We start from the raw sequence: 24,550 nt of genomic DNA, 5'->3' as shown, positions 1-24,550 counted from the left end.
TGTACAGGCGTGTCCACACAGAGCGAAATGAATTTGCACACACTGATCTGCTTCTCCCACTCCCCTTCGCCCTCATAGACAAGCTGTACATGGGCCCAGGACAGCTTTATCAGGACCTACAGAACCTGATCCATGACCTGGGGCTCGTCAAACAGATCTCCAACATGATCGGCAGCCTGAAGGGAAACTATCAGGTGAGAGGACACGGTTTACGTTTTAAATTTCCGCTCACAGATCATTTTGGTGCACCTTGGCACGCTGTGATGGCTTAGCCCATGTGGGTCTATCAGGCAAAGGGGTTTGTGTCACTAATGGAGCAATACAGTTAAAGTGCAGCAGGGTTTTGCTTGCAATGTTAATTAAACTGCTGGGTAATTAAAATACCGCTATTACTTTTTGTCATCAACAACAGAACGGTTTCATCGTATATCACGCAGAAATGAGCAGTCGGGTGTGTCATGCTGCATTAGTGAGACCATTGTGTGGCACATTTGCTGTAAGTAGCAGCTGTAGTGAGTGTTGGGATGACACAGGCAAGCCAGGATGTATGTCCGTTTATTAATGTTTTAAGCATAATTTCATATTTTATTAAGTTAGGATTTCTGGTGGGTCACGTTAAACATTGATTGTGCTTTTATTGGTGCACGGGCTGCGTGGTCCCAACGCCAGATCTAGAAGAAACCGACTCCCTTGTCCAACCAACCAGCTCCCATTTCTTAAGTTACATTATTTGGTTAGCAGACGCCCCTCATGCTGAGAGACTTATGCATTTAACATATTTAACACATTTTTATATAGCAGGATATTTACTGAAGCAACTTGGGTTGGTTACAACAATGGCATCCTGCCTAGGAATCAAACCGGCAGCCTTTCACTCTTGTGTCCAGCACTAACTCTCTTTCTCCACTGCAGAATGTAAACTCAGCGGTGGCCCAGGACTGGGTGTCGGGCCTCCAGAGGCTGATCCTCAGGAAGGAGGAGGAGATCCGGGCAGCAGATCGCTGCAGGATCCAGCTGCAGCTGCCTGGAAAGCACGACAAGTCAGTACCGCTCAATGGCGGGTCTGCAGTGTTGCCATAGCGCCCGCCACTGACTCCCATGCCATCCTTCTTAATACAGTCTTTTTACACTAGCATGCCCCTGAATATGTATAATTGTTGCTGTGTTTAATATTAGATTACATTGCCATTTAGCAGACACACTTATCCAGAGCAACTGACATCGGCTACAATTATCGATTTATACAGTTGGACATTTACTGAAGCAATAGTGGATTTAAGTACCTTGCCCAAGTGCACAACAGCAGTAGTGCCCCAGCGGGGAATCGAACCAGGAACCTTTTTGGTTACGAGCCCTGCTCCTTAACACTGCACCACACTGCCACCACAAATGCAGTGTTAGTGTTGTTCTGTTGTGCTTTTTATGTCACTCCAAGGCACGAATCCAGAACTGGTTCTTCTCCTACACTCCCGCTTCCTTTTTTCTATAGATGACGTCGCATGTGGTTTTCGTGCACCAGTTATTCTGACCACTGCACGTCACCCTCCGTCCCTTGGTGTAAGTTTTCCGATCGCAGGGCAAATTAAGTTGTCAGGCACACATTTCGACAGGGGCGCAGCTGCACCCGTTTTCATCCCAGATGGATCCCCCCCCCCAATCTGACCACCATCGACAGAGTGATGAAAAGATGCATGCCCTAATGAAGGCTCTGGGTTCCGTCTGCTCTGATGATGATGGCTCCGTTCGGCGTAAAAATAGCCTCTGGATTTCTCCCCCTCTCATTTTTCTCGCCTTTGAGAGGAAAACCCAGTTATCCCTGCAGCCGTTCGTTGCGCATGGAGGCCTGATCTCCTGGCCCGTTTCGCGATCGTAGGAGAAGGCGAGATATTTGGCTCCACGCGGGGAACATGGCAGGCCTGGCTGTGGGATAAACAGACTCAACAATGCCACTCTTGTCCCCTCTCTTGGCAGGTCCGGACGGCCGACATACTTCACCGCGGTGTTTAATACATTCACCCCAGCGATCAAGCAGTCCTGGATCAGTAATTTACAGATGGCCAAGCTGGCTCTGGGTACGTCCAAGGTCTTCCTCATTTCCTGTGTCTGCTGCACTTGCTTGGTCCCCTCTGCAAAAGTAGTGTAGCAGCTAACACACTAGCACGCAGGCAATCCTAGGCTAGCCTTTTTCTTCTTCAGAGGAATAATTCTCCCCATATTAAATATCTGGATTATTATCAGCTTTTGTAATGCTGATTGTCTTAACATTCGATCTCACAGTCATTATGCTTTAATGACCTCTGCTTATGAAGCCAATGTCGTTATTCAGTTTGATGGTGCCAACTGTATGGACTTGGACTGTAAAAAACTGCATTAAGTTGTAAATTCTCGGTATCTGGAATGTAGATTATGGATACTGGTCTCTCGTAACACATTCTTTGGAAAGGAGAGTGCACGACCCATTTCAAGGTCCGTATTTATTTTTATTGATGCACGCCGGGTCCGCCGTTCCACTGGTGAAATGGAAAACCGTTCCTCCTCATGGGGATGCAACACGTGGGCGTTTTTTTGTTTTGACAGAGGAGGACAACCTGCAGGGCTGGTTCTTTGCAGAGGATGATGGGAATCAGATGAAGAAACAGAAACACCCTCTCCTGCTGAGGCAAATGCCTGTGGTGATGTCCAAACTCCAGGAGTTCAAGGTGGGCAGGACCTCAGTTTTCCCCCAAACAATGGGCCCTTTATGACATTATCATTCACTTGCTTACCACACTCCTTTATATAGCTTTGCATTCTTGCACATCTTTTATGCAGCTGTATATTCAAGTTCCTTAAATAAGGTGAAGTGATTCCATTCAGGATTCAAACCCTCAGCTCCTTGTCCAGCTCTATAAACACCATGCAAGTCAACCATACTAAGATTTATTTTTTAAAGATGCGGAGAATAAAAAGGTCTGAATGGCGAATGCCATATAATATTTCAGTTGGAATAGCAACTCTTAGATTGCAATGTGTCTCCCATTCTGAGATATGTCACTGGTTACCACGTGGTAGTGCTGTCTCTGGAAGATCTATCACCATGGCAACCCATTATTGTTTTTGTTTGTTTGTTTTCTCAGGGAAAAAGAAAAATCACTCCTCTGAATGGTGTTATTAATCACATATCTCATGATCACAAGAAATATATATTCCCTACCTATTGCAATGCCAAATACATATTTTTCACCCTGACCCCAGTACTTTTCCACAGTTTAAAGTAAGCTCAGTCATATATCTGTTTCTGCACTCAAGTCCAACCTTTTGAGTCTGTCATGAAAGTTAGGAATTAACGTGCTCATTAAAAGCATACTTCATCAGTAATGGTTACAGATTTGTACTGAATGATATAGAAACCATTCTGTAGCTCATAATGGGAATCTAATGACCCTAATGGATTGCTGCTGAAAAATATCTTACATTCCCAGATTAATTATTGTTAGCTCATTTTGCCTTGGCATTGATAGTATCCCAACATGCATGTAACAACACAGAATCATGTCCTAAGGCCATACTGATACATACTGTAGATTTTTTAGTATTTTATAGATTTTACATAGGTTTCGTATGGATTTAAATGGGTGAAACACAGCTAGCTAGTTATCTTTAGAAGTGTTTTATTCTGATAGCTAACTAACTACCCTTGTCACAGGGCACAGGGCTAGCTAATACTATTAGCCATTTTGTTGACTGTAAAGTGGTTGTTAGCTAAGGTCGCAGCTGTGTCTCACCTTGTCTGTCAGGTAGAGTGTGCGGTCCACAACCCGGAGCCCCTGTACAGCCCCGAGAGCACCGCGGACACGCCCGCTCTGGGCCACGGCTGTGTTTGGGTAAGAGCGCCTCTCCTATCACCCCGAAATCGGGGTCACCATGCCAGCTCCATGCAGCTGTCAATGAAGCAACTGGCCGTGTCCATTCAGAATACAGACAATAGTTCTAAAAAGATGATACAAACAATGGGAACCAGGCCATCTAATGGCAAAACGGCATTATAGCAGTGAGAGTTAAGAATGCACGCAAGGTCAAAGTTGAAGGTCAAATGTTGGACATTGGCGATTGTCCTACACCTCATTGAGCCAGCTGTGTTAGGATGATCAATCTTATAACAGCTGTAGTTTTATTGCTGTTGGTGTCAGCTGTGAAATATTAGTAAAAGTCTAGCTCTGTGGATGTCGTAATGAATAAGCCCATCTCAGCCCATCCCTGCTTACATAATGGCTGTTACTCAGAACAGAAACTAAAGTTCCCTTTAGTGTGGGAGTCATTCTTCATATTGAGTTCCTTTTAGTACTGCCTCCACAGCGAGTGTATCTAAGAGATAAGAGGGCGTTCAGCACAGTGTCCTTAAGGGATTGATCTTCCGCTTTTTGCTGACAGCGTACTCTGTCTTTCTCTGTTATAAGCTCTATTATCTCTCAGCCTGATGTGTGAAGGTTATTTTCTCCATTTACATTTATATTCGGTCATTTATCTCAAGCGACTTGTAAAAGAAAGGAGCTGTCGCTGTAGTCGGGAGTAGCTACCTTGTGGTCAGTAGTGGGAATACTGTGCAGTGTTTAATCCCCGCCCCCATGACCATTTCCTCCTATCCCTGGTCAGGTGGCCAGCTGCACCAATCAGATGGGCCAGATCTCCGTGGTGTCACTGCAGAGCTCCAACCCCAAGGTGACAGAGTGCTTCAACGTGGAGTCCCGCATCCTGTGCATGGTCCACGTTCCCCCAGAGGAAACCGCATTGGAGGGGGGCGAGGGCCCCGAAAGTGACCCCACCCCAGGGAAGGGCAGCGACACCCCCACGGTCTGTCTGGGGATGGAGGAGGGGAGGTATGCCCCCACAGCTGACACCGCCGTCTGGGTGCATCTCGCCATGCCCACAAACAAATCCAGTTGCAACTCAGTGCTTATATCCAGATGTAATCAGGGGAAGACTTATGGGGGGGAAAGCAGTTTTGAAGCTGATGGCCTTTGTTGTGTTAGTGTCCCAGCTTCTTACCCTGAAAAGCCCCATCTCTGATGTTTGGGACATTGCTAAAGGAATTAAAAGGCAACCGTGTTAAGAATTGTTCTGTGGGGAAATAAAAGCTGAAGAAGGTGTTTGGTTTGATACCACAGTGTTTATAATTCTTCCCTGTAAACTGCCTCCAGGAAGCATTTAGGTACATTTCCAAAAGAAAGATTAAATGTGCCTTGCAGACTTGAACCCGCTGTATTTGAATGTGTAAAACGTGTAGCGTTTTTAACTTTGTTTCTTAAGTTATGTAGAGTAAAGCTGGTCTTCCAGTCATTACCACCCCCACCCCCCATCAACGCTTAGCACTTCGGTTAAGCTTTTTTCCCAGGGGGAGCACTCTGGCCTACATGATGCCAGCACAGGAGCTGTGTTGTTGTCCTGACTTAATGAATTCTGAGTCATCACATTTGCCTTTTTTCCCTGCAATCCTGCAGTATTTCGGTATACAAGAGCAGCCAGCGCTCCAAGAAGATCCGCCTGCAGCACTTTTTCACACCGGACAAGTCCACGGTGATCAGCCTGGTGTACAAGTCGCAGTGTTTGTATGCTGGCCTTGTCAGCGGCTCGGTGGCCGTATTCTCCAGATCACCAGGTGAGACTCCGTTAAGGTGAATAAGTGGAGTGACTATGTATTAGATATGACATTGTGGTCTGTAATATTGCACAGTATATTATTTGTGAATTTTCCCATTCACATTGCAATCTCTTATTATATAGCATTGTCATTTAGCAAATACTCTTCCAGAGTCCAGACTCTTCCAGTCCAGAGCTACTTACATAGGTTAGTTTTCATGTTAACCTTTTATACAGCTGGATATTTAGTGGGGTAATTCTGGGCTAAGTGCCAGGCCCAAGGGTACAGCAGGAGTGCCCCAGGAGGGAATCGAACCATCAACCTTTCAGTTACAAGCCCTGCTTCTTACCGCTATGCTACACTGCCTTACCACTATGCTACTGTGCTATCTTCTGTAAATGCTGAGAGATTTCTGAATTAAATTATTATGATTATTTATTAATGTATTCATTTGGTGTCATTTTGGTGCACACCATAATCCAGCCTTGGGGTGGTGCATGCCCATGCTGACCTTTCTGAGTGATGCTCCAGTCGTGACGGCTGAATTTCCTTCTGTCTGTGGCTTCCCCTGTCCTTGCCTGGAGGCGTGTCTGACTGACAGGACAATAACCAATTAGACACCGCACACTGAATACAAGTGCGCAATGTGGAACACTGAGTGAGTCAGCAAGACCCTGTGTGTGCAGAGATGTCTTGACTTTTGCAAGGCGGGCTAGAACCAATGAGTGCCTGGTCTGTGTAATCGATAAGATGCCACTGCAGGCTCTCACTTGTACAGTTGCTGACACCGGATGTAGAAAATAGGAGATAAACCACATATCTGTGATGACGTGGTTTTGACCCATTGCCTCACTCACTCCATCGTGATGTCCTTGTTAAGAAGTTTATAGTGCACTTTGCAAGATTTTCATCCAATTTCAAAATTGTCAAAAGCCGTTGCGCATTTAGGCAAGGACAAATGGTATTAAAAGCTCAAAGGACAAGGTCAGTAGTGAAGATCGGATTTATTTGTGGTCATATGAGTTTGATTTTCTCTCCACTCAAAACAAATGATGGGCTTACACTTGGCAAAAATTGTGCTGAATCACGTTACCAGCTGTTGACTGCGCACAGCATTGTGCAAGCTCACCAGCAGCCGATCCGGTGTTTATTTAATTTCTGGATTGTAAACAGCGGGCTCTTCCAAAACACTCACAACTGTTTATTTACGAATTCCCTCGTGCCTCGAAACCCGGACTGGACGAGGGGACGGGGAAGAGGCGACGCCTGAGGATCGCAGACTCTTTAAAAAGGGGCTGGAGAATCCGTTGGTCTCGCTCACCGTGTGGAGCGGTGTGAGTCACCCCTCAGCTCCGCCCTGCAGACGCGGCTCCGCTCCTGTAGATCGCCGTCCCGGCCGAGCTCGCCACGCTTGCCCGGGAGGAATGAGTAATCTGTAGCAGCGGTGACCTATTTTTCCCCCGCAGACGGCGGAGGGAGGACTGAGCCGCCGTGTCTGCAGCCGTAGGAGGCACACGGGGGGTTCTGCTCAGTGCGGTTCGGTTCTGTCCCCCCAGAGCTCTCCGCACAGCTGCCGGGGTCTGGTGGAGTCCTGCCTGCTGCTGGGTTTCCTCTCAGCGTCTCCCCTCTGGCTGGTGTCCTTCTTGTGACCTCTCCCTCTCCGTCTCCTTTCGACTTTTCTCCCCTAAAATTTCTCTAATCGTCTATTCCCCTTCTTCTCATTATCGTCTCTTTTCCTTCTCCTTCTGTTTTCTTGTTTCTGTGTCTCCCCCTCTCTAATCTTCTTCTGTTCTCATTCTCGTCTCATCCATCCCCTTCCCCTTCTCCCTCTCAATCTCTTCTGTCTCCTCTCCTGCAATCTCTTCATGAAGACAGAGAGAAAAAAAGATGATTCAAGCAATCCCCAGCTAATGGACAGAGGAAAGGTTAACTACCTGGGGTGTTTTTCTCGTGAGGCGTTTCCCTGTTCCCTCACTGCATTTCACATCCCCTTTGCCATTGTGCTGCACAGCGCATGATGTTCGTAATCCGCACAGGAAATTGAGCATCTGCTTGGTGTTTAGAAGTCATCAGAGTTTATCGATTTTGTAGCTGTCTGTGAAATTGGGTTCTAGAGGTTTTTGGCTCCACCATGGATAAACTTTGGATTTTTGAGTACGGACATGATAACATGAGATATGTCCTACTAGCATTGTCAACAAGTACTTAAAAACACATTTAACTTATCCTATCCTGTTTCTTCAGCATCCATTTTTTTACTTTTTTTGGCTTTTGGTAAGAGGCTTTAAGACATTTATTACATTTCTTCTAGCCTTGAAGACCTTCCTGTCACCCGCACTATCTGAGGGCAAGCTCAAATTGCATGTCTAATTTGGATTAGCATTTGACAATGCCTTTGAACTTTGAATGCCCTCGAGGTAGAACCTACGATGCATTTTTGACCTTCAAATGATTCGCGTGCACAAAATACAACAGGAGCTGAATGTGGTCATGGCCAGTGTCCATGACGTATTCGCCTTGTACATCATTCCTGCCGTATTGTAGTGGACAAAACTCCACCCAGAGTCCATCAGATAAACAGGAAGAGGTGGGCTCAGAAAGAGCTGCAGGGAAAGACTTACAATCAGGGACCATTTATCAGTCCTTTCGTCAATACCTGAGACAGTGTGGCCTGCAGCCCAGTATGATGCAACACAGGCCAGGTTTTTTTTTTTTTTTTTTTTTTTTTTTACATACTTTACTGCTGTTGACAGTGGAAAGAATTTAAGAAAAACAGAGCTGGTGTAACTCTTTCTTTTCATACAACGCAAACAAATCCACAGCTCACATTCTCTCCAGATTCATCTCAAGAACACATGCCCCTTCTGTGGCCCCTGACTCTCCCCTCTTTTTTCCCCAGCGATCCTCACGCCCCTGCCTGTGATCTCTGATGCTGGTGTCTGTTGTCAGTCAGCCAATCAGCCCTGCTGGGGCATCAGCCTCTGACAGTTTTAGCATTTAAATATTCAAAAGTGTTGGGAGGGATGTTGTGTGCTGCAAATGTTAGGAGGGATGTTGTGTGCTACAAGTCCCTAATCCGAAACCGGGGTATTTAAATCTTCAGTTTCTCCTGCGGTGAGGCCGCATCACATATGCAGGCGATCCGTGCTGTCATGAGAGTTGAAATAAAGAGGAAAGAACTGTCCCCAAACTGTCAGCCTGCAAAATAAACTCAGGAAGGGAATTTCACAATGCTAAAGGAATGTGTCTGGCTCTGTCTCCTTCACGTCTCTGGAACACTATTTCATCGACATCTCGCTCTGTTTTTTCCATGCGGCTTAATCCTCTGTATCCCGTTAAGTCACCGAAACGCATAGCCCTCGCCCTGCTCGGTTCTGTGCTGTTATTACCTCATTACCCTCAGACAGCTCGTCAAGCCTATGATTGCTGCGTCCCAGACTCTGTTTCATGTCTGAGATGTCTTGTCTCTTTCATTGAAAATATCCAGTTTTGTGAGGCTGTAATTGGAAGATTCAGGCAGTGATAGTTTAATTGTATCCTTATTTGAGGTGTAGACTGAGGAAATCCTTGGTTTTACCTGGTAGCTAGTGTTTCGCCCTTGGTGCGACTACTGTGCAGTTCCAGTAGAGCCACCATCCATGTCGTTGCTTCAAACTTCAAACATTTTGTAATGAGTCAAGTTTGAGCGAGAACCCATCATTACAATAATTCTTCCTATCAGAGTTTTGAATTGTTTAGTTGTGAAGACAGAGCTGCACTGATAGTCTCTCATTTGCAGCTGGGTGCAGCCACTTGTGAACTGAATGAGAAGGACAGGTTGCTCAGTAGTGCCCCTCCTGGTCCACCTCAGTCATGGCATGTTATTGCTTCCTTCCCATTTTCCCACACACACATACATGTGCACACAGACAGAGAAACACACGCACACACACCTATTGCTTCTAGTGCTTATAAATGTCTTATAAGACATGATGAAAGTCATGGCCATGAACAGGGGGAGACAGAAAGAGGAGTATTAGAGTCGGATGTGTAAAACACAGAGCAGTTATACAGAGGCAGGCTGGAGAATGCGGTTGCCCTGACTCTACACCCACAAACCAAAGGAGGCTAGCTGGATACTTGCTCTGGTGGGAATCCTCCATGTGAATGGGGTTGACTGTGTGAGTCATTTCTGTTTGAATGTGAATTATTTTCATACACACGCACACGCTTGTAATGATACTGACATGTTAGCATTGACATGTCTGTGCCAAGGCATAGTTGTTGTATGGGAAGAAAGAGTCATTGTCATGTGGAGACATTTGCATTCTGTCAGAATGAGTTGGGCCTTGGTCATTTAGCATTAGCGGTATGTAGCAGTGCAGGATAGCAGTGTAACGTAGTGATAAGAAGCAAGGCTCACAACTGAAAGGTTGCTGGTTCGATTCCCCGCTGGTGCACTTCGGCAGTACCCTCAGGCAATGTACTTCACCCAGAATTGTCTCAGTAAATATCCAGCCATATAAATGGATAACATGTAAAAATTGTAAGTTGCTCTGGATAACAGCGTCTACTAAATGACAATAATGTAATGACATGTACTAACCACCCCCAACCCTTCCACAGACGGCTCCTGGTGCTCCGATTCCCCAAAGATGGTGAAGCTGGGGGTGTTGCCGGTGAAGAGCATGGTGGCTATGGAGGACCACGTCTGGGCCTCCTCCGGAGGGCAGGTCTTCATCATCAGCACCAAGACGCACACGATCGAGGTATGTCCTATCCCAGCATGCCCTTGTGCTCGCCTGTCATGCCATTTTTGTGCAGTGAGTACACAAAGTACTGCCACAGATTCTTATTGTAACAGAGGAGATAGGCAGCCTAGTGCCATGTCCTGCAGGGACAGTTTTATCTGTGAAAAATAAAAGGCGTGGGTGCACCAGGCTAGCACAGCCCGGGAACGGGGCTGGCTGGACAGGGAACAGACAGTCCACAGACCAAGTGCAGGGCAAAGTCTAGACGTTTGACAGATAACAGACATTTGTCGTGTCAGTACAGTTTTCCCCGACACATACTGCGTGACCAGCAATACATTTCCCCCAGGTCTACCCTCCATTCACACCTCATTTCAGGAACCACCTACCCTCCGGCGCTCTAGCCTGGCCTATTTTGTACACTCGGCCACAAAGAGGAGATCACAGATCCGGCTTTGCACACACCTTTTAAAATGGGTCAGATTTTCCCTTTCACACCTTTCTGCTCCTCAATGCACCATTGTCCACACTCAGTGACATCAGACCCAGGTTAAGTTACTCCAGCTCGGAAAAAGTAAAGAATGCCCTTGTTAATTTGGCTTAGTTTCTCAACCCATGTTGGCTTTTTGCAGTAGTACGTAATGTGGCTGAAGATGCACACCAACAAACTGTACAAGGGTGTGACCTCACTGAAGTGTTGAGCTCATACAGAAAGAAGGACAGAGACATACGCATGCAGTTTACTGTGTTTGAAAATGATTAGGATGGCATCAGAATGCTGTTTGACCTGGGTTTGATGAGACAAGAGCTCTTTGTGGGCCAAACTCAATGGCTTGAGGAGAATCAGTGAAACTGACTTTTCTTGCAGTCATGGTGATTTCGAGTGAATCTCAAGATCTGTCGGACAAATGATCATAATTACCGATGGTTACATATTCTGCAAGCACTTGAATGCATAACAACACAAAGTTGTGGTGGGATGCAGGTAGAGAGCACTATTCAGACTATTCACAGTGTGTCTTGACTTATGTCTTTATCTACCGTTTGTTAGCACCATTGATCAAGTGCATGTAATCTTAACAGTTCGTGTCAAATGCAATTGCTTATCAAACGGTATCACAGTCTTTAGTTATGATGGTACGATCGTAGTCATCTGCAATGTCAAGTAAATAAATGTGTTAATTGTAGCTGTGAAACCGTATCATCAACTGCAAAGCGTCTGTAGTAATTAGGGAATTAGCTGGTCCTTAATGTCACACCTCTATCATCTTTTGACCTTTGACCCCCAGAATTTTTGGTCTTGTCCCCAGTGCTTTTTTAAGTGTCCTTTGAGGACAGACTTAAGACAGTCTTAACATATGGATGGGAGTTGGAGATGTGGAGTGGAAAAAACCCTTGAATGGAAACTCAGAACTAGAAGGAAGGACTAGAAGGAAGGAATTCAGAGAGGAAGGAGAGGACAGTGGTAATATGGCGAGACAAACCGCCAGAGATTATCCCCAAACCATATAATCCCCACCCGGATTATCCACACGACGGATAATCGGGGGGCTGAATGTACATCAAAAGTCATTGATACAGTACATGGTTACTAATTTGACTCTGTGTGGGTTTTAGTAGTAGACTCGAGGTATCTTTAAGGAGAAGTGTCTGCGCTCTGAATGTTTGTTTTTTAGAACTCGGAAGAAAAGGGAAAAAAAAAACCCGCTGCCATGAAATTCCTCCCCCGAGTCATTTTATTCAGAATGGATTACGCAACACCAGCTTCTGCTTTCTTTAGTAAGAGGAGTGGGCGTAGCAGAATTCAGATACTCCGAGCAGAGACTCTGAGCATAGTTCACATTTTTGCCTCTGTGGCCAGTGCATGCGGTATAACATTGCAGCATCCCACACACCGTGTTGGGTTTGTCCTGGAGTCATTAGGAGGGTTTTGGTTTTATTTGTTGTTCTGTTAAAGACACCGTGCAGCTAAGTATCTTGGATCGATGAGGTCAGGGGGAAAAAAAGATTCTCACTGTTTTTAGAAACTGTGGGAAATGGAGCTTTGGCAGACAGTACTGTTCCGCAGCTCTGAAGTGCCGATGAAACTTACACGTGTAAAATTAACCATGTGTTCACACCTCCTACTAACAAGCTGTAGTGTTTCCCTTTTTGGTAAGTAACCAGGACTCAAATATGAATTAGGGCGTGGGTTGTCTTCCAGCTATCTAAAAATCAGACTCAATGAATGAAATGTTTTATTTGGCACGTAGGTCTCGATTTAAAGTAGGACACAAAGGCGGTTAATGAGTTTTGCAGTCTTGAGTCAACAGTTAGTTTGATTTTTAATTCAAAACACTTCAAACAGTGAAAGCTGAACGGCGAAGCTGGCGACAGTTCTCCCACGGCTCGTCAGGTCATGTTGATTCAAGCAAATCCCATTAGTCACCTTTTTGATTCAACCATTGCCTGGAACCTGGCTGGGCCTCAGGTAACAATGAAGCAGCAGGAGGCAGTAGTGATCTCTGAATATTGAGAGATCTTAACAGCTCTTACTACAAATATAAGTGAAATGAGGCATATCAAAAGCCTAGTACAGTTTCAGCTCTTACTAAGAAACAGCCCTTACTGCCTTTAAATATGTATATATTATTGTGTAGAATTATTTTATCATAATTTTATGAGTCTTCCCACAGACGGGAATTCTCTGTTAATGTGGGTGTGCGAAGGGAAGAACGCAAGCTGTGATTGGTCACTTATCCGCATACCTCGCTCACTAATTCTGTTAGAGAGGTTTCCATGATGTCACTCGTGATGAATTTCTCTTAATTGTACAAAGCGTGGGCAGGAGGGTGGGGTGTGTGTGTGGGGGGGGGGGGTCTGGGCCCAAGAGGGCCATTCCTCTTTCAAGGACCAGGAGGCACCCGACCACCCCCCCCCCCCCCCCCCCCCCCCCACCGCTGACCCCCCCAGCAGCACCTGCCACAGTCCAGGAATAGCAAAGCCCCACTTCCCCTCCAGCACGCGGTGACTCATAATCCCGTTAGTGTCGCTAAGCTCATTACAGGGCCACCTGCCCGCCGCCCTGGAAGCAGCCTGCGTCCTGCCCGCCAAGGAGAAAGCGGCGGCCCCCGAGAGGGAGGAGGTGGCGCGCAGGGGCCGTCAACACACCATCCCTGGGTTCAAGGGGCACGGGGGGCTACTGCTGCTGCCTGCCCCCCGGGGTTGAGTTCCATAAGCGGACTGACCCCGGGCCGAGTCCATCTCCCTCACCTCCGCTTTCATGTGAAAGCGATAAAGAGAGAATCTCATGGAGCCCGTAATTATGAGTATTTGCTGTGCAGACATCCTTTACCCGGACCCACTTGCACAGCTTACACATCTTACGTTTATGCAGCTGGATATTTACTGAACTTTGCTCAAGGGTACGACAGTAGCGTCCCGCGTGGGAATTCAACCAGTTTAAGATACCTTAACCCTACACGGCACTGCTAACAGTATAGAGCAGAACCCCCTTCCATGTTTGCCTGCCAACATCTCCAGCTGAGAATGCTGGTGTGGGGAAGAAGGAATGGGTTTTTAAAACAGTCTAACCATGGAGGCAATTACTGCTGAAGCCTGAGTGTACTCTGCAAGACAATAACCTTTTGTCATCTCTGCAAACAAAGACGAAAGTGACCTACACTGTATCTGGAATCCTATAAACGCTGCCTCATTGAATTGAAGCAAGCACAAGCTCTCCGCAAATAAAACAATGCATTCTTCACAGCACAAATATTTAGACTCGTGAGGTTATTGTGTTCTCCTGTCCTTGAATTTCACCTTGCTTTTTAGAAAATGGGTAGGTTTCAACTTTCCAGACTTATTAAGCTGTTCTTTTGAAGCTGATTCACGTACTGAATTCTGTTGCAAAATCCCTGCCATGATTAAAGTGAATCATATTTAAAAATAGATTGCCGAAAGATTTTAGCATTCAGGATTTTTTTTTTAGCTATAAAACCTGATTCCACAGTATCCGTCCTTTCTTCTCAAAGGCTCTTCAGCTTCGCAAGGTTTTATAATAAAACAAGGATTTGTTCGGCCTCCAGGCTTCAGCGTACCACACTGTTTCACTGTGGCTGTCTGCCTCCTCAGCCGTGTCAGTCATCGAAGTTACGTACGTCCTGCCGAGCCCTTGATAAAAATCTGCAGTCGGTCTCTTACTGTGCCGGCCCGTGACTTGCTCAGTATTTGCACAGCACCCTAAGGGAAATGCAATACAATGCAGTTTTAGGAAAAGTTTGGGAATTCTGTATGCGTGCTCTACACTTCAAGGCCTCCGGGTCAGTTCAAGTTCAATTTCCTCCGCATTCCGTGACACTGAAAGAGCTCTGTCCATGTTAACCATAAGAATATACTTTTATTCCTCCAATTTTACCATGCAGTCACTTATTCAGTGCACGTCAGGAAGATCTGGTTTACAACATTTATAAAAATGCCTTTGTTAATTGTTTTATGATGCAGAATACAGATTTATGACGAGAAAGACTAGGAAATGAGAACAGGAGAGAGAAAAAGAATCCCATGTGGGTCTTCAGTTTAGCCTGTTTTTCCTCAGTCTCATTCAGTTTGTTGTTTTATTTCATTAAACCACAGTGAGCAGCTGAAGATTTATTTGTTTTATCCTTTTGTCTTGTAAACCCTCTGAACAATGACTTGCATCTTGCTGTTCTCCATGTCCTGCCAATCTTGAACCATGATACAGTGCACATCACAAACACTTCTACAGTACTTCACATGTCACCTAAGTATATTTAAGTGTACAAATAGCTATCAATCTCTGATGATCCAGTTTACGATGGGTTTAGAGGAATGCAGAGAGTCGTAAAAGTGTGGGCCGTCTGTATTAGATTATCGGGACAAAGTTAACTTTTTTTAACTTCGTCTAGCCTGTATGTCCTTGCATGGGTTAATTGCTAGAACGTATCAAATCTTTAAATTCCCTGCTCTCGGGACATGAAAGTGAGCCATGGCTGTTACCGGAACCAGAGAGACCCGTAGGCTCACAGGAACTGGAGCAGGACACACCTGGTGCAGATTTCCAGCGTAGGTTTATAATTGTGTCTGTATGTGTGTGTGTGTGTGTCTGTGCATGTGTCTACGTGTGGAAAGCACGTGAAGGATTCATTCCCCATGCAGTGGCAACTGGAAGCCAATGAGCAAAAGAACATGGTGGTGTGTGTGCGTGCGTGCGTGTGTGAGCGTATGCGTGCATGTGCATGGAGAGCGTTGTCAGTGTGTAACACACTCCTGTCTCCCTGCAGCGGCAGCTGGAGGCCCATCAGGAGGAGGGCATGGTGGTGTCCCACATGGTGGTGGCCGGCGTGGGTATCTGGATCGCCTTCAGCTCCAGGTCCACACTGCGCCTCTTCCACACCGAGACACTGGAGCACCTTCAGGACATCAACATCGCCACACCTGTGCACCACATGCTGTCAGGTAAGAGCCACGCCCATGCAAGGACCCCGGAACATTCAGGACAGTGAGTTTCCAGAACGCACAGTGTACTGGAAAGGACCTTTGACTGCCTTGGCACTCCTTGAAACGCTCTGTGTTTTTTTTTTTTTTTCCAGCTCTTTTTACTTTACTTTACTTAACTTTGACTGAAGATGTACTTTTTGTAAAGAATATGTTTTAGTATGTTTTATAACACTGTTTGCAGAAGATCTACAGTGTTATTGTCACGGTGCACACAGACCAGTGCAACAAATACCACAGCTTCCTGTGACCATGTGTGATTGTCGTTTTTGAGTTTGATGTTTATTGTAGCCTTTGAGTCAAGTGCTTAATGATATCTTAGAATATTACAGTCATGTGTGTTCATTAGCACAGCTGTGAGCACAGCAAAGTTCAAAGTGACTGCAGACAGTCATTGCATCGGTTGCCTTGAGTTGAGGTGACGTGACCATCAGGTGTACTTCTGCCCCTATCATTTAGCTATGACTGAGCTGTGATTTCCTTTAAAGTCTTCATCAACAGTCTGTAAACACCATGGTAAGGCCCTACTAATCAGTGTCAGTCTTGTCCTTGCTCTACCTGGTCAGCCAGCGAGAGAGGACTGAAATTGGTCACATGGTTACAGAGGCCCTGGTTTTCTTTAGTAATTTAATTCAAGAATTTTGCCCTTTCTCTCATTTTTTTCTGTCGCATATCCTTTTCGGGAGAGGAGGTAAAGGTGTGGTGATGACGAACCTAATGAAATGACAAACCTTACCTTTTGCTTGAATCTGCTAGTGAGCCGTATTGCACAATCCAACGGAAGTACTCAAATTTTTTTCCTTTTTTTTTTTTTTTTTTTGTGAAAAAGCCCCAAGCTGACTGTAACCACAAAGCTCTCTAGTGGATTTTCTTGTAAAGCCCAGCAGATCTGGTGTGGGTGGGTATTCAGTACAGAATTGGGCAGGGACAGCGTGGCCATGTGGGAGAGGACAGGGTTAAGTCATGGCGATTGCAGTAATGAACCTCACCTTTTGTCTGAAACTGCTGCTGAGCCCCATTGCACAGTGGAGCCACTGCAATTACCTGGGAGCTTCCCCTCTTGCCCAGACCTGTATTGTTGCAGATCTACATTAGAAGCATACCAGAGGGTGAGATCACCTGTAGCACAATGAATTGTTCTGTTGAGAGAGTCGTACAGTTCAGCTATGAGGTTCAGCTATGCATTAAAGGGAAACACTCAATGAAACGGCCACCTCTTTGCTGTCAAGGAACAAAATTGTTGGCCTTTTTAAGGTGCTTTAAAGAGGGACAAAGATCGAAGCATACCAGAGGATGAGATCACCTGTAGGCCAATGAATTGTTCTGTTGAGAGAGTCATACAGTTAGCCTGAGGTTCAGCTATGGATTAAAGGGAAACACTCCACAAAACGGCCACCTCTTGGCTGTCAAGGAACAAAATTGTTGGCCTTTTTAAGGTGCTTTAAAGAGGGACAAAGACTTGAGATAAAATCATGACTGTCTGTAACTCAGTCAAACAAATCCTGTAGTTACCACAACAAAGATCACGAAACACTGGCTTGTTTGATTACTTACTTGTCACATGAAGTGGACCCTGACTGCTGCTTTAAAAGACTGTAAGGATCTGTAACAGAAAACACAGCAAAACCCCAGGGAAAGAGTTTGGTTGGACATGCCAAGCATTTACAAATACTCCCTTGTGAGGTCCATTCACTTCTAAAAACATCGTGCTTCCAACTAAAATACTTTGCCCCGGGGGATGCATTTCCTAACAAATAATGACCATTTCCAGAAAAGTTCAAATTTAATTTCAAGCTCCGAACAGTCATTCAACAGATTGAACTGCTGATAATTTTCAGTGGGGAAAAAAAAAGCCCATAGGTGCGAGCGCACACAAGGGTCTATGGCACTTGTGGCTGCAAAGGAGAGCTGTTGTATGCGGGCGTTGAGTGCAGAACAGGGCATGATCAACTTGATAATTGCCTGGGATTATGAAACCTCTCTCACGAAGGTTGTACTGAGTCACTGCTGAACGCCTCAGTATCAGTAACCAGCTTGTTGTACTGTTCGTTACGATACCATGGAAACGTATTAAGTCAGCCACTGTTCCATATGTCCCTCTGGCTCAGGCAAAACTCAAGCCAGAGAGGGTTTTTTTTCCGTTCTAGTCTCTCCCCAAGAGTTATCTGAGCACCATTGGCATCGCCTGCAAGTACATGAGTCTGGACAACATGAACATGTTAGCCCTGCCTCCTCTGTTTTGCAAAGCAGTAAATCGAATCCAATGTCAGTCAAAGTGGTAAGCGCCCCATCCAGGCATTTAAGCATTCATTATCATAGTAACCGTCTGCAGATATGACTGCCGTCATTTCTTAGAATCCCGAATCTTTTTAGCTACAGCAAATTAGATTGGTGTAAATGCTTTTCTGTGCGTGCATTTTGGGAATTTGTAGCAAAAACATTGCTCCAAAAAAAGGAAAGCAATTGATTTATAGGTCAGAGAGTGTTATTTAAATGTAATTTGAACGCAAGCGCAAAATGGGGAAAAAAAATCTGGATGGATTCAGCAGAGCGGAGGTCAGCCCGGTAACCACGGGCCAGAACCAGGCCCACTGAGCAGAGCGGCAAGCTTCGCCTCGCCCATCTCTGCCCTGCACTTTCCATCAGCTTCTTATGGAAACTGTATTTAATTACATCGTGCTGAAGGTCCGCTGTGTGTTCACCATTTCGGGTTAGGCCCTTTGACACTGTGGCAAGATGCTTATTTATACTCAGTGGCAGCTGCGCGCATCGAAGCGCTGCACATTTTGTCCTCGGCATCAGTAGCAGTCTGCCTCTCCATAATCGCGCCTTTGAGATAACTTCTAAGTGAATTAAGAGCCTTTATAATTTATTTATTATACTGTAAAGCACAGACTTTGATTACGAGTGCCTCTCGCCGAGTGCCTTTTATCCGAGTGCAGTGTTTCATCGTGATTGTGAGATTTGTGGCCATGAAATATTCAGCACCTCTCTACCCTTTGTGTGAAATTTGTGTAAAACTTCAGATTCACACTTCGTGCCTGGTGTTACAACATGTTGCTTTCTGGAATTTGCGTAGCTGGGTTTCACCAAAAGTGCAGAAAACTGAGCTTGCGATTTAGTTTTTTTGGGGTCGCCCTTTGCGATGCAGTCTATTTTGGCAATCCCAAGGGGAGACACAATGACAAGCTAACAGAATTCCTGTGATGTCACAGAGCTGTTTGGCTGGTAGAAGCTTCCACACTGTCCGGGCTGCATCTCTGCTGGTGTGTTTACTAAAGCTGTGCAAACCAGTGTTCTGCAGTACACTGGTTACACATATAATGTTATGTGCTGCATTGCGCTGGGATGGAAAGAGCAAGACGCACAGAAAAGGAAGTCGCACTTCTGTCCTCAGAGTCTTGTTTGCGGTCTGTTTTGCGTGGTTTCCAGGGTCACGCTGTGAAATCAATCTGTTAACGCAAGTCCCCGAAATACTAACACTTTACAGTAAATTGTGCAAGTCCTATTTTTGATCATGGGTTTGTAGTACTGGGAATAGTCGCTGTGACTTGTTTATATGTCCTGTCACACATTTCATTGTCTTTGTCAGAATCTAACTACATTGTAATGTCCAGTATTTTTTTTGCTGCCTGTTTGTTGGTCTCTGAGGTTGGCATGGTACTTAATGCTAAGCTTAAATGCACACACACTGAGTGTTATTTAGCCTCTTTGTGCCTGCCTGGGCTGGTCTCACAGGCGATGATGTCACTGGAAGACTTCCTTCCTGTCAGTTCTCCAGTTGTGTTCCCCTTTGACCCCCTCGGGGTCCTCTTGAAAAAATAGTAATAAACATCTTTGATCAAAAGGGAGAGTATTATTTTTGCTCTTGCAAGGAAAGCGTGCTATTTTTTGCTTTTCAGTTATGGGAATGCTTTGAATATCTTTAAAATGCCTTATGCGTTGCAATATTGAATATCCTGGGGTGATCTCTCCAGATGGTGAGGTTACGCTCTGAATTACAGACAAAGTGTACTCCTGCTGTTATAGCCAGTGAGTGCTGTCTGTGTGTGGTGTTGGCCACCCCATCATTCTCTTTATCCAGTGGTAGAGCAATGTGAGTGGCAGCTCACGGTTAACCTGAGCAGTGCAGCAATGATAACCAACCATGGAGCCCAAGAAAATTATTCCCCAGTAAACTAATCTTGGTTGGATCGGGCCCAGCTTGTAGCTTTGGTGTTCCCCAAACCCAAATCTGCACCAACTGGAGCTTCCACATATATCTCTTAAAAGGAAGTAGTTATGTAGGTCATTCGATCCTGTTGGGAGCTTTTAGAGGCTGGGTAGAAGAGCAATTATATTCCAGACTACAGAGGGCTGGGCTCCACAGGTGGTAGGTTCCTCCCAACTCCAAGTCAAGCCTGAGTCACAGTTCTGGACTGGGTGTTGTCAGGAGCACTCACTCGATTCTGGTGTGAAAGCTGAAGAGTTAACACAGGGCATGATGGTTCATGAATTTGACTGTTTCACTAACACAGCTGAGATGAGCTTGAAAGAAAAGGTAGTCAAACGAATGGACAGGAGCCAACTTTCACCTCACACATCAGCTGAAAGACCCAGAGGCTCAGATGTTTAAATAGGGCCGTTGTTTGAGCAAAGAGACTATGTGTGTGTGTGTGTGTGTGTGTGTGTGTGTGTGTGTTACTCTTGTGGCAAACACAGAAGCAGTAGATGTTAGCAGTGGTTATTAATAGTAGGTGGCAGTGTAGCATAGTGGTAAGGAGCAGGACTCCTAACCGAAAGGTTGCTGGTTTGATTCCTCACTCGGGCAAGTTTCCCTAGTAAACATCCAACTGTATAACCTACGTAAGTTGCTCTGGATAAAAGCATCTGCTAAATGCCAATAATGTAAGGTAATTGTACTTTTCGATTTCAGGGAAATGACTTAAGCCAGTAAAGATGCATACTGGTACATACATAATGTGCTCATTTCTAACATGGATGCTCATTTGGCAACCCCTGCGCCTTGGAGAGATTTGAGTCATCATATCAATGAGCCTCAGGTTGTTCTAAGCTGATTAAACTCTTGTGTTAACTACAGGTGTCCTTTCATGCACTCTTGTCCTGTCTTTGGAGGAGGTTTTGCAAAAGCAAAGTAGACTCATCAGTTGCTTAACATATGGATAGGCTTTTACCTCAGAAGAACCGTCTGGGAAATGTTCCTAAATTTGTAGCTTTTTTTTTGGTGTGCGCTTTTTGACCTTGAGATCAGCCCAGGGAAGTCTCGGGGCTCTGTCGTTGCCCGGACTCTGGCGTGCATTCGAGGCTACGCAGAGAACGGTTACAAAACTAAACGGCAGTCTGACCCAGCGTGTAAGTGGTCAGTGCTGTGGGAGAGCAGGAGAGGGAACAGGCTGTGTAGCGGCAGCTTTGTCTGCAGTGAGCTAAATGCCCAACCATGTGTACAGTGATGGGCACAAACAAAGAGAGCCAGTACACAACACCTCCAGGACAGTTCTCAGCCCTGTTAAAAGGACTCTGCTCGGGGAGGAACACCAACGCATTTAGAAACAAATGAGTAATAAAAGATGAGGCCGTGCATTGGCTGTAATGGCCTTTTTTTTTTTTTTTTTTTTTTTTTTTTTGCCCTAGCGGCATTTATCTGAGGCTAAATGTTTATTTCATGTTTGTTTCCTGTCCGTTTAACCATGTTTGGCGTTACGGCGGGGCTCTGATGCGAACGTGGTTTCATGGCATGCGTGTGACTCTGCGGATCTCCAAATTCACACACCCATCAAGTGAAGCAGACAAGGCTGGCCCTCTGCACTGAACTCCACCCTTGTGATGAAGGGCGGGTCTGAACCCCACCCACGGTGAAGAGGGCAGGTCTAAACCCCACCTGTAGTGAGGAAGGGCGGGTCTAAACTCCACCCCAAAGAGACTGTGTTTTGTAAAGGCTGCTGGAGGGAATATAATGCACACAGTGTAGATTTGACGGTCTCCGGCTCTCGCTGTAAAGACGTGTGCTCCAGCCAGCCCGTCCCACTCTGGCTGGTGACAGGGAGCTCTGGGCAGATGTTCTCCGCAGAAGGACAGTCAGCGCGGGGATAGGGCAAAGAGATCAGCAGCGATAAAAATAAACCCCAGGGGATTATGGGACTCAGTTTGACTGATCAGCTGACTGATCTCAGATCTGCGCGGCCAACGCATTTGTACGAGCTCTTCGGCTACGCTCCCGGTGCTTAAGAATTAAGAATGTCAGTTCTTTTTGCTTCTCACAGACACCCTCCTTTAACCACCTCGGCTCCGTGTTTAAAAGGCATAATGATGTCATGGGATGTCGTATGCTAAATATCAGCTTTTTTCATCTCATGTCCCGCTGATTGTCCATGTGTGTGTCTTTTTCCGGATTGCTAAGTAAACATGTATGTACCATAGCCAGTGAGAGATGACGTAGTCCTCTTTAAGCACGCAACCAACAGGGCAGCTGCAGGCAATAAAAATTGAAAATATATTTAGAACTTTTCTCTGAAAAAAAAAAAACACAGAAAGCCGAAAAAGCCCCGTCTGTAATTTAGTTTATGTTCCACAGCTAGTGCAGTTCTGTCATATTTTCTGGTGGAGCTCTGTCTTTATTGTACCCGTGGCTGAGTGAAACAGCCATGGTGGTTTGTTTTCCTCTAAGAAACTTTCAAAAAACATGATCTGAACTGTAAAACAGATAGGCTACCTGATCTGCAAGTACACGTCTCACACTTCTTGAGGTCAGTCAAGCTCAACATTTCATTTTTCTACTGTGATGCTTTTTCTAGTTTAGCTTTGGGCCTTTATTTTTTGGCATGTTCAGTCAGATTTTAGATGTAGCCTTCAGGGGTGAAAACATGACTTCCATCGCTCAGCAGTTAGGTAGTTCTTTAGCTGAGATTGTTTTGGATATTTTTTTGTGTAAGTGATTTATTCATGACCTGGTTTTTTTGTTCTTTTTATTTGCTCATGAAGGTTGATTGTGAGACAGGGAACATGCAGTACAATCTGAATTACTGAAGCAATAGGCTATTGAGTGGGAGAAGATTGCAAGCACCACAGCATTTCATGTACCTCATACTAGTGCAGACCAGTTGTCCTTCATCTCACTCTGTGAATATTTTGTGCTGATGTTAAGGACTGCTTCTTAACTTCCATGGTAAGTGTTAAAGTGTAAAAGTGAATCTATACTTAAGTGCCCAGGATTACTTTATTAATTATTGAATATTCATCAATGGGTGGTGAGTACCATTTTTTTTTACCATATTTACAGTACATTATTACATTACATGACTTAATTTCTGTTTTTTATCATTGTGGTGTCATTTTGCTGTAGGTTAGGTATCGTTGTGTGTCAGTGTGCTTTAGCCTAGGTGTCATTTAATGGGGATTTACAGTTATTTCCATCTATCCAAAAAATTCTTTGTGTCTGGACGCCCGCCTCCCCCTCCCCCCCCCCCCCCCCCCAATTGTATTTTCATTTTATTTTTTGAAAGGACAAATTGAAGTGTGAGGATGTTTTTAATCGATGTGATTAAACACTTGACTTGATCTTGACATCTGTGTACAAAAAAAAACTAAATGGTGTTCAGCAGTGTGAAGTGGATTAATGTTATGCTTTGTCCTCTATGACCATGTGAACTCCGTGATCACGCTACACACCCCAGATTGTGCTGTCTCTGTTGAGATGGGTCATTGCTGTGCAGTGAAACTCCGTGATAATTGATTCGCATTTCACAGTCTAGGAATGTTGAGCCTGTCGTTCTTTTTCAGTTACTTTGCGATTTGAAAACTATAAATTGAAAAGCGTTCCTCAGTCACATTGGCCTGTGCTGTCTATTCCAGATTAAAAAAACAATATTTCCCTGTTCACAGGTATACAGGAGTGTTCATGCATTCAGCTAAGTGAGATGTTGCTTTGGAGTGGAGGAAATTGGTTGATTTAAAACCAGATTGTAACTTTTTTCATTTACTTAAAATACTGGTCAGCCAGTCCCTACCTCTGGGTCAGTTGTGCACAGTGTGATTGGACTGAGTGGTGCTTGGGAAGTAACCAGTCATGCGTACTAAGGAGGGCAGAAAAGATCGACAGCATCCCCTCTATAGCATACTGTAGGACAGAGCCCTAGGCCATCATTTGGTATTTATAGGGACTGTAGCTATTGCTCAGACAGCACTACATGTAACAGGCGAATAATGCATCTTTAAATTATGTATTCATTGGTCAACTCACTGAGGAAAGGCAGAATTCATAGGGACAGTATTATACCGTATTATCAAAAGCATTACACAGCACCCTCCATATTTACTCATATCCCTGATTAAAAGAAAAAAAAATATGATATGACAGAAAAAAAAGTTCATATTTTTTCTGCTTAAAAAAATCTGCAGATGTTATCTTTTAATCTTAACAGCTTTGCACTGAACGCAGTCATGGCGCTCACAGGGGTCTGTGAGCTCACTCCCTTTTCAGCCAAAGCCTGTCGCACGGCTTGGTTTTGGCGGCGTGAGGCGAAAAAGCTGCCAAGTTCCACATAATAAGCGCAACAGTGTTTGTCTGTCGGTTCAGCATGTTAGTTTCCACTGAAAGGAGCTCTGAACTATAGGGCTGTGAGCAAAGGCCGGCAGCACAGCAACAGCCACACAGCAGCAGCGTGAGCGTCTATGGGCCGGGACTGGCAGTTCCTGGACACTAATTACCACA

General features: G+C 45.2%; 1 protein-coding gene across 1 annotated transcript in view; it reads left to right on the top strand.

Annotated features, from left to right (window-relative positions):
- Positions 1 to 24,550, top strand: part of arhgef10 (Rho guanine nucleotide exchange factor (GEF) 10) — a 48,182-nt gene that overhangs the window by 19,783 nt on the left and 3,849 nt on the right. Inside the window, exons 14-22 of the mRNA XM_036541935.1 lie at positions 79 to 194; positions 913 to 1,040; positions 1,972 to 2,072; positions 2,578 to 2,699; positions 3,777 to 3,863; positions 4,633 to 4,856; positions 5,478 to 5,635; positions 10,223 to 10,365; positions 15,630 to 15,804. Of these exons, the coding sequence (XP_036397828.1) occupies positions 79 to 194; positions 913 to 1,040; positions 1,972 to 2,072; positions 2,578 to 2,699; positions 3,777 to 3,863; positions 4,633 to 4,856; positions 5,478 to 5,635; positions 10,223 to 10,365; positions 15,630 to 15,804 (1,254 nt within the window). The remainder of the gene's footprint in view (positions 1 to 78; positions 195 to 912; positions 1,041 to 1,971; positions 2,073 to 2,577; positions 2,700 to 3,776; positions 3,864 to 4,632; positions 4,857 to 5,477; positions 5,636 to 10,222; positions 10,366 to 15,629; positions 15,805 to 24,550) is intronic.

Source organism: Megalops cyprinoides, chromosome 12 (assembly GCF_013368585.1).
Source record: "Megalops cyprinoides isolate fMegCyp1 chromosome 12, fMegCyp1.pri, whole genome shotgun sequence".
In the NCBI taxonomy this organism is placed as follows: Eukaryota; Metazoa; Chordata; class Actinopteri; order Elopiformes; family Megalopidae; genus Megalops; species Megalops cyprinoides.
This window is presented reverse-complemented; position numbering and strand designations above follow the sequence as displayed.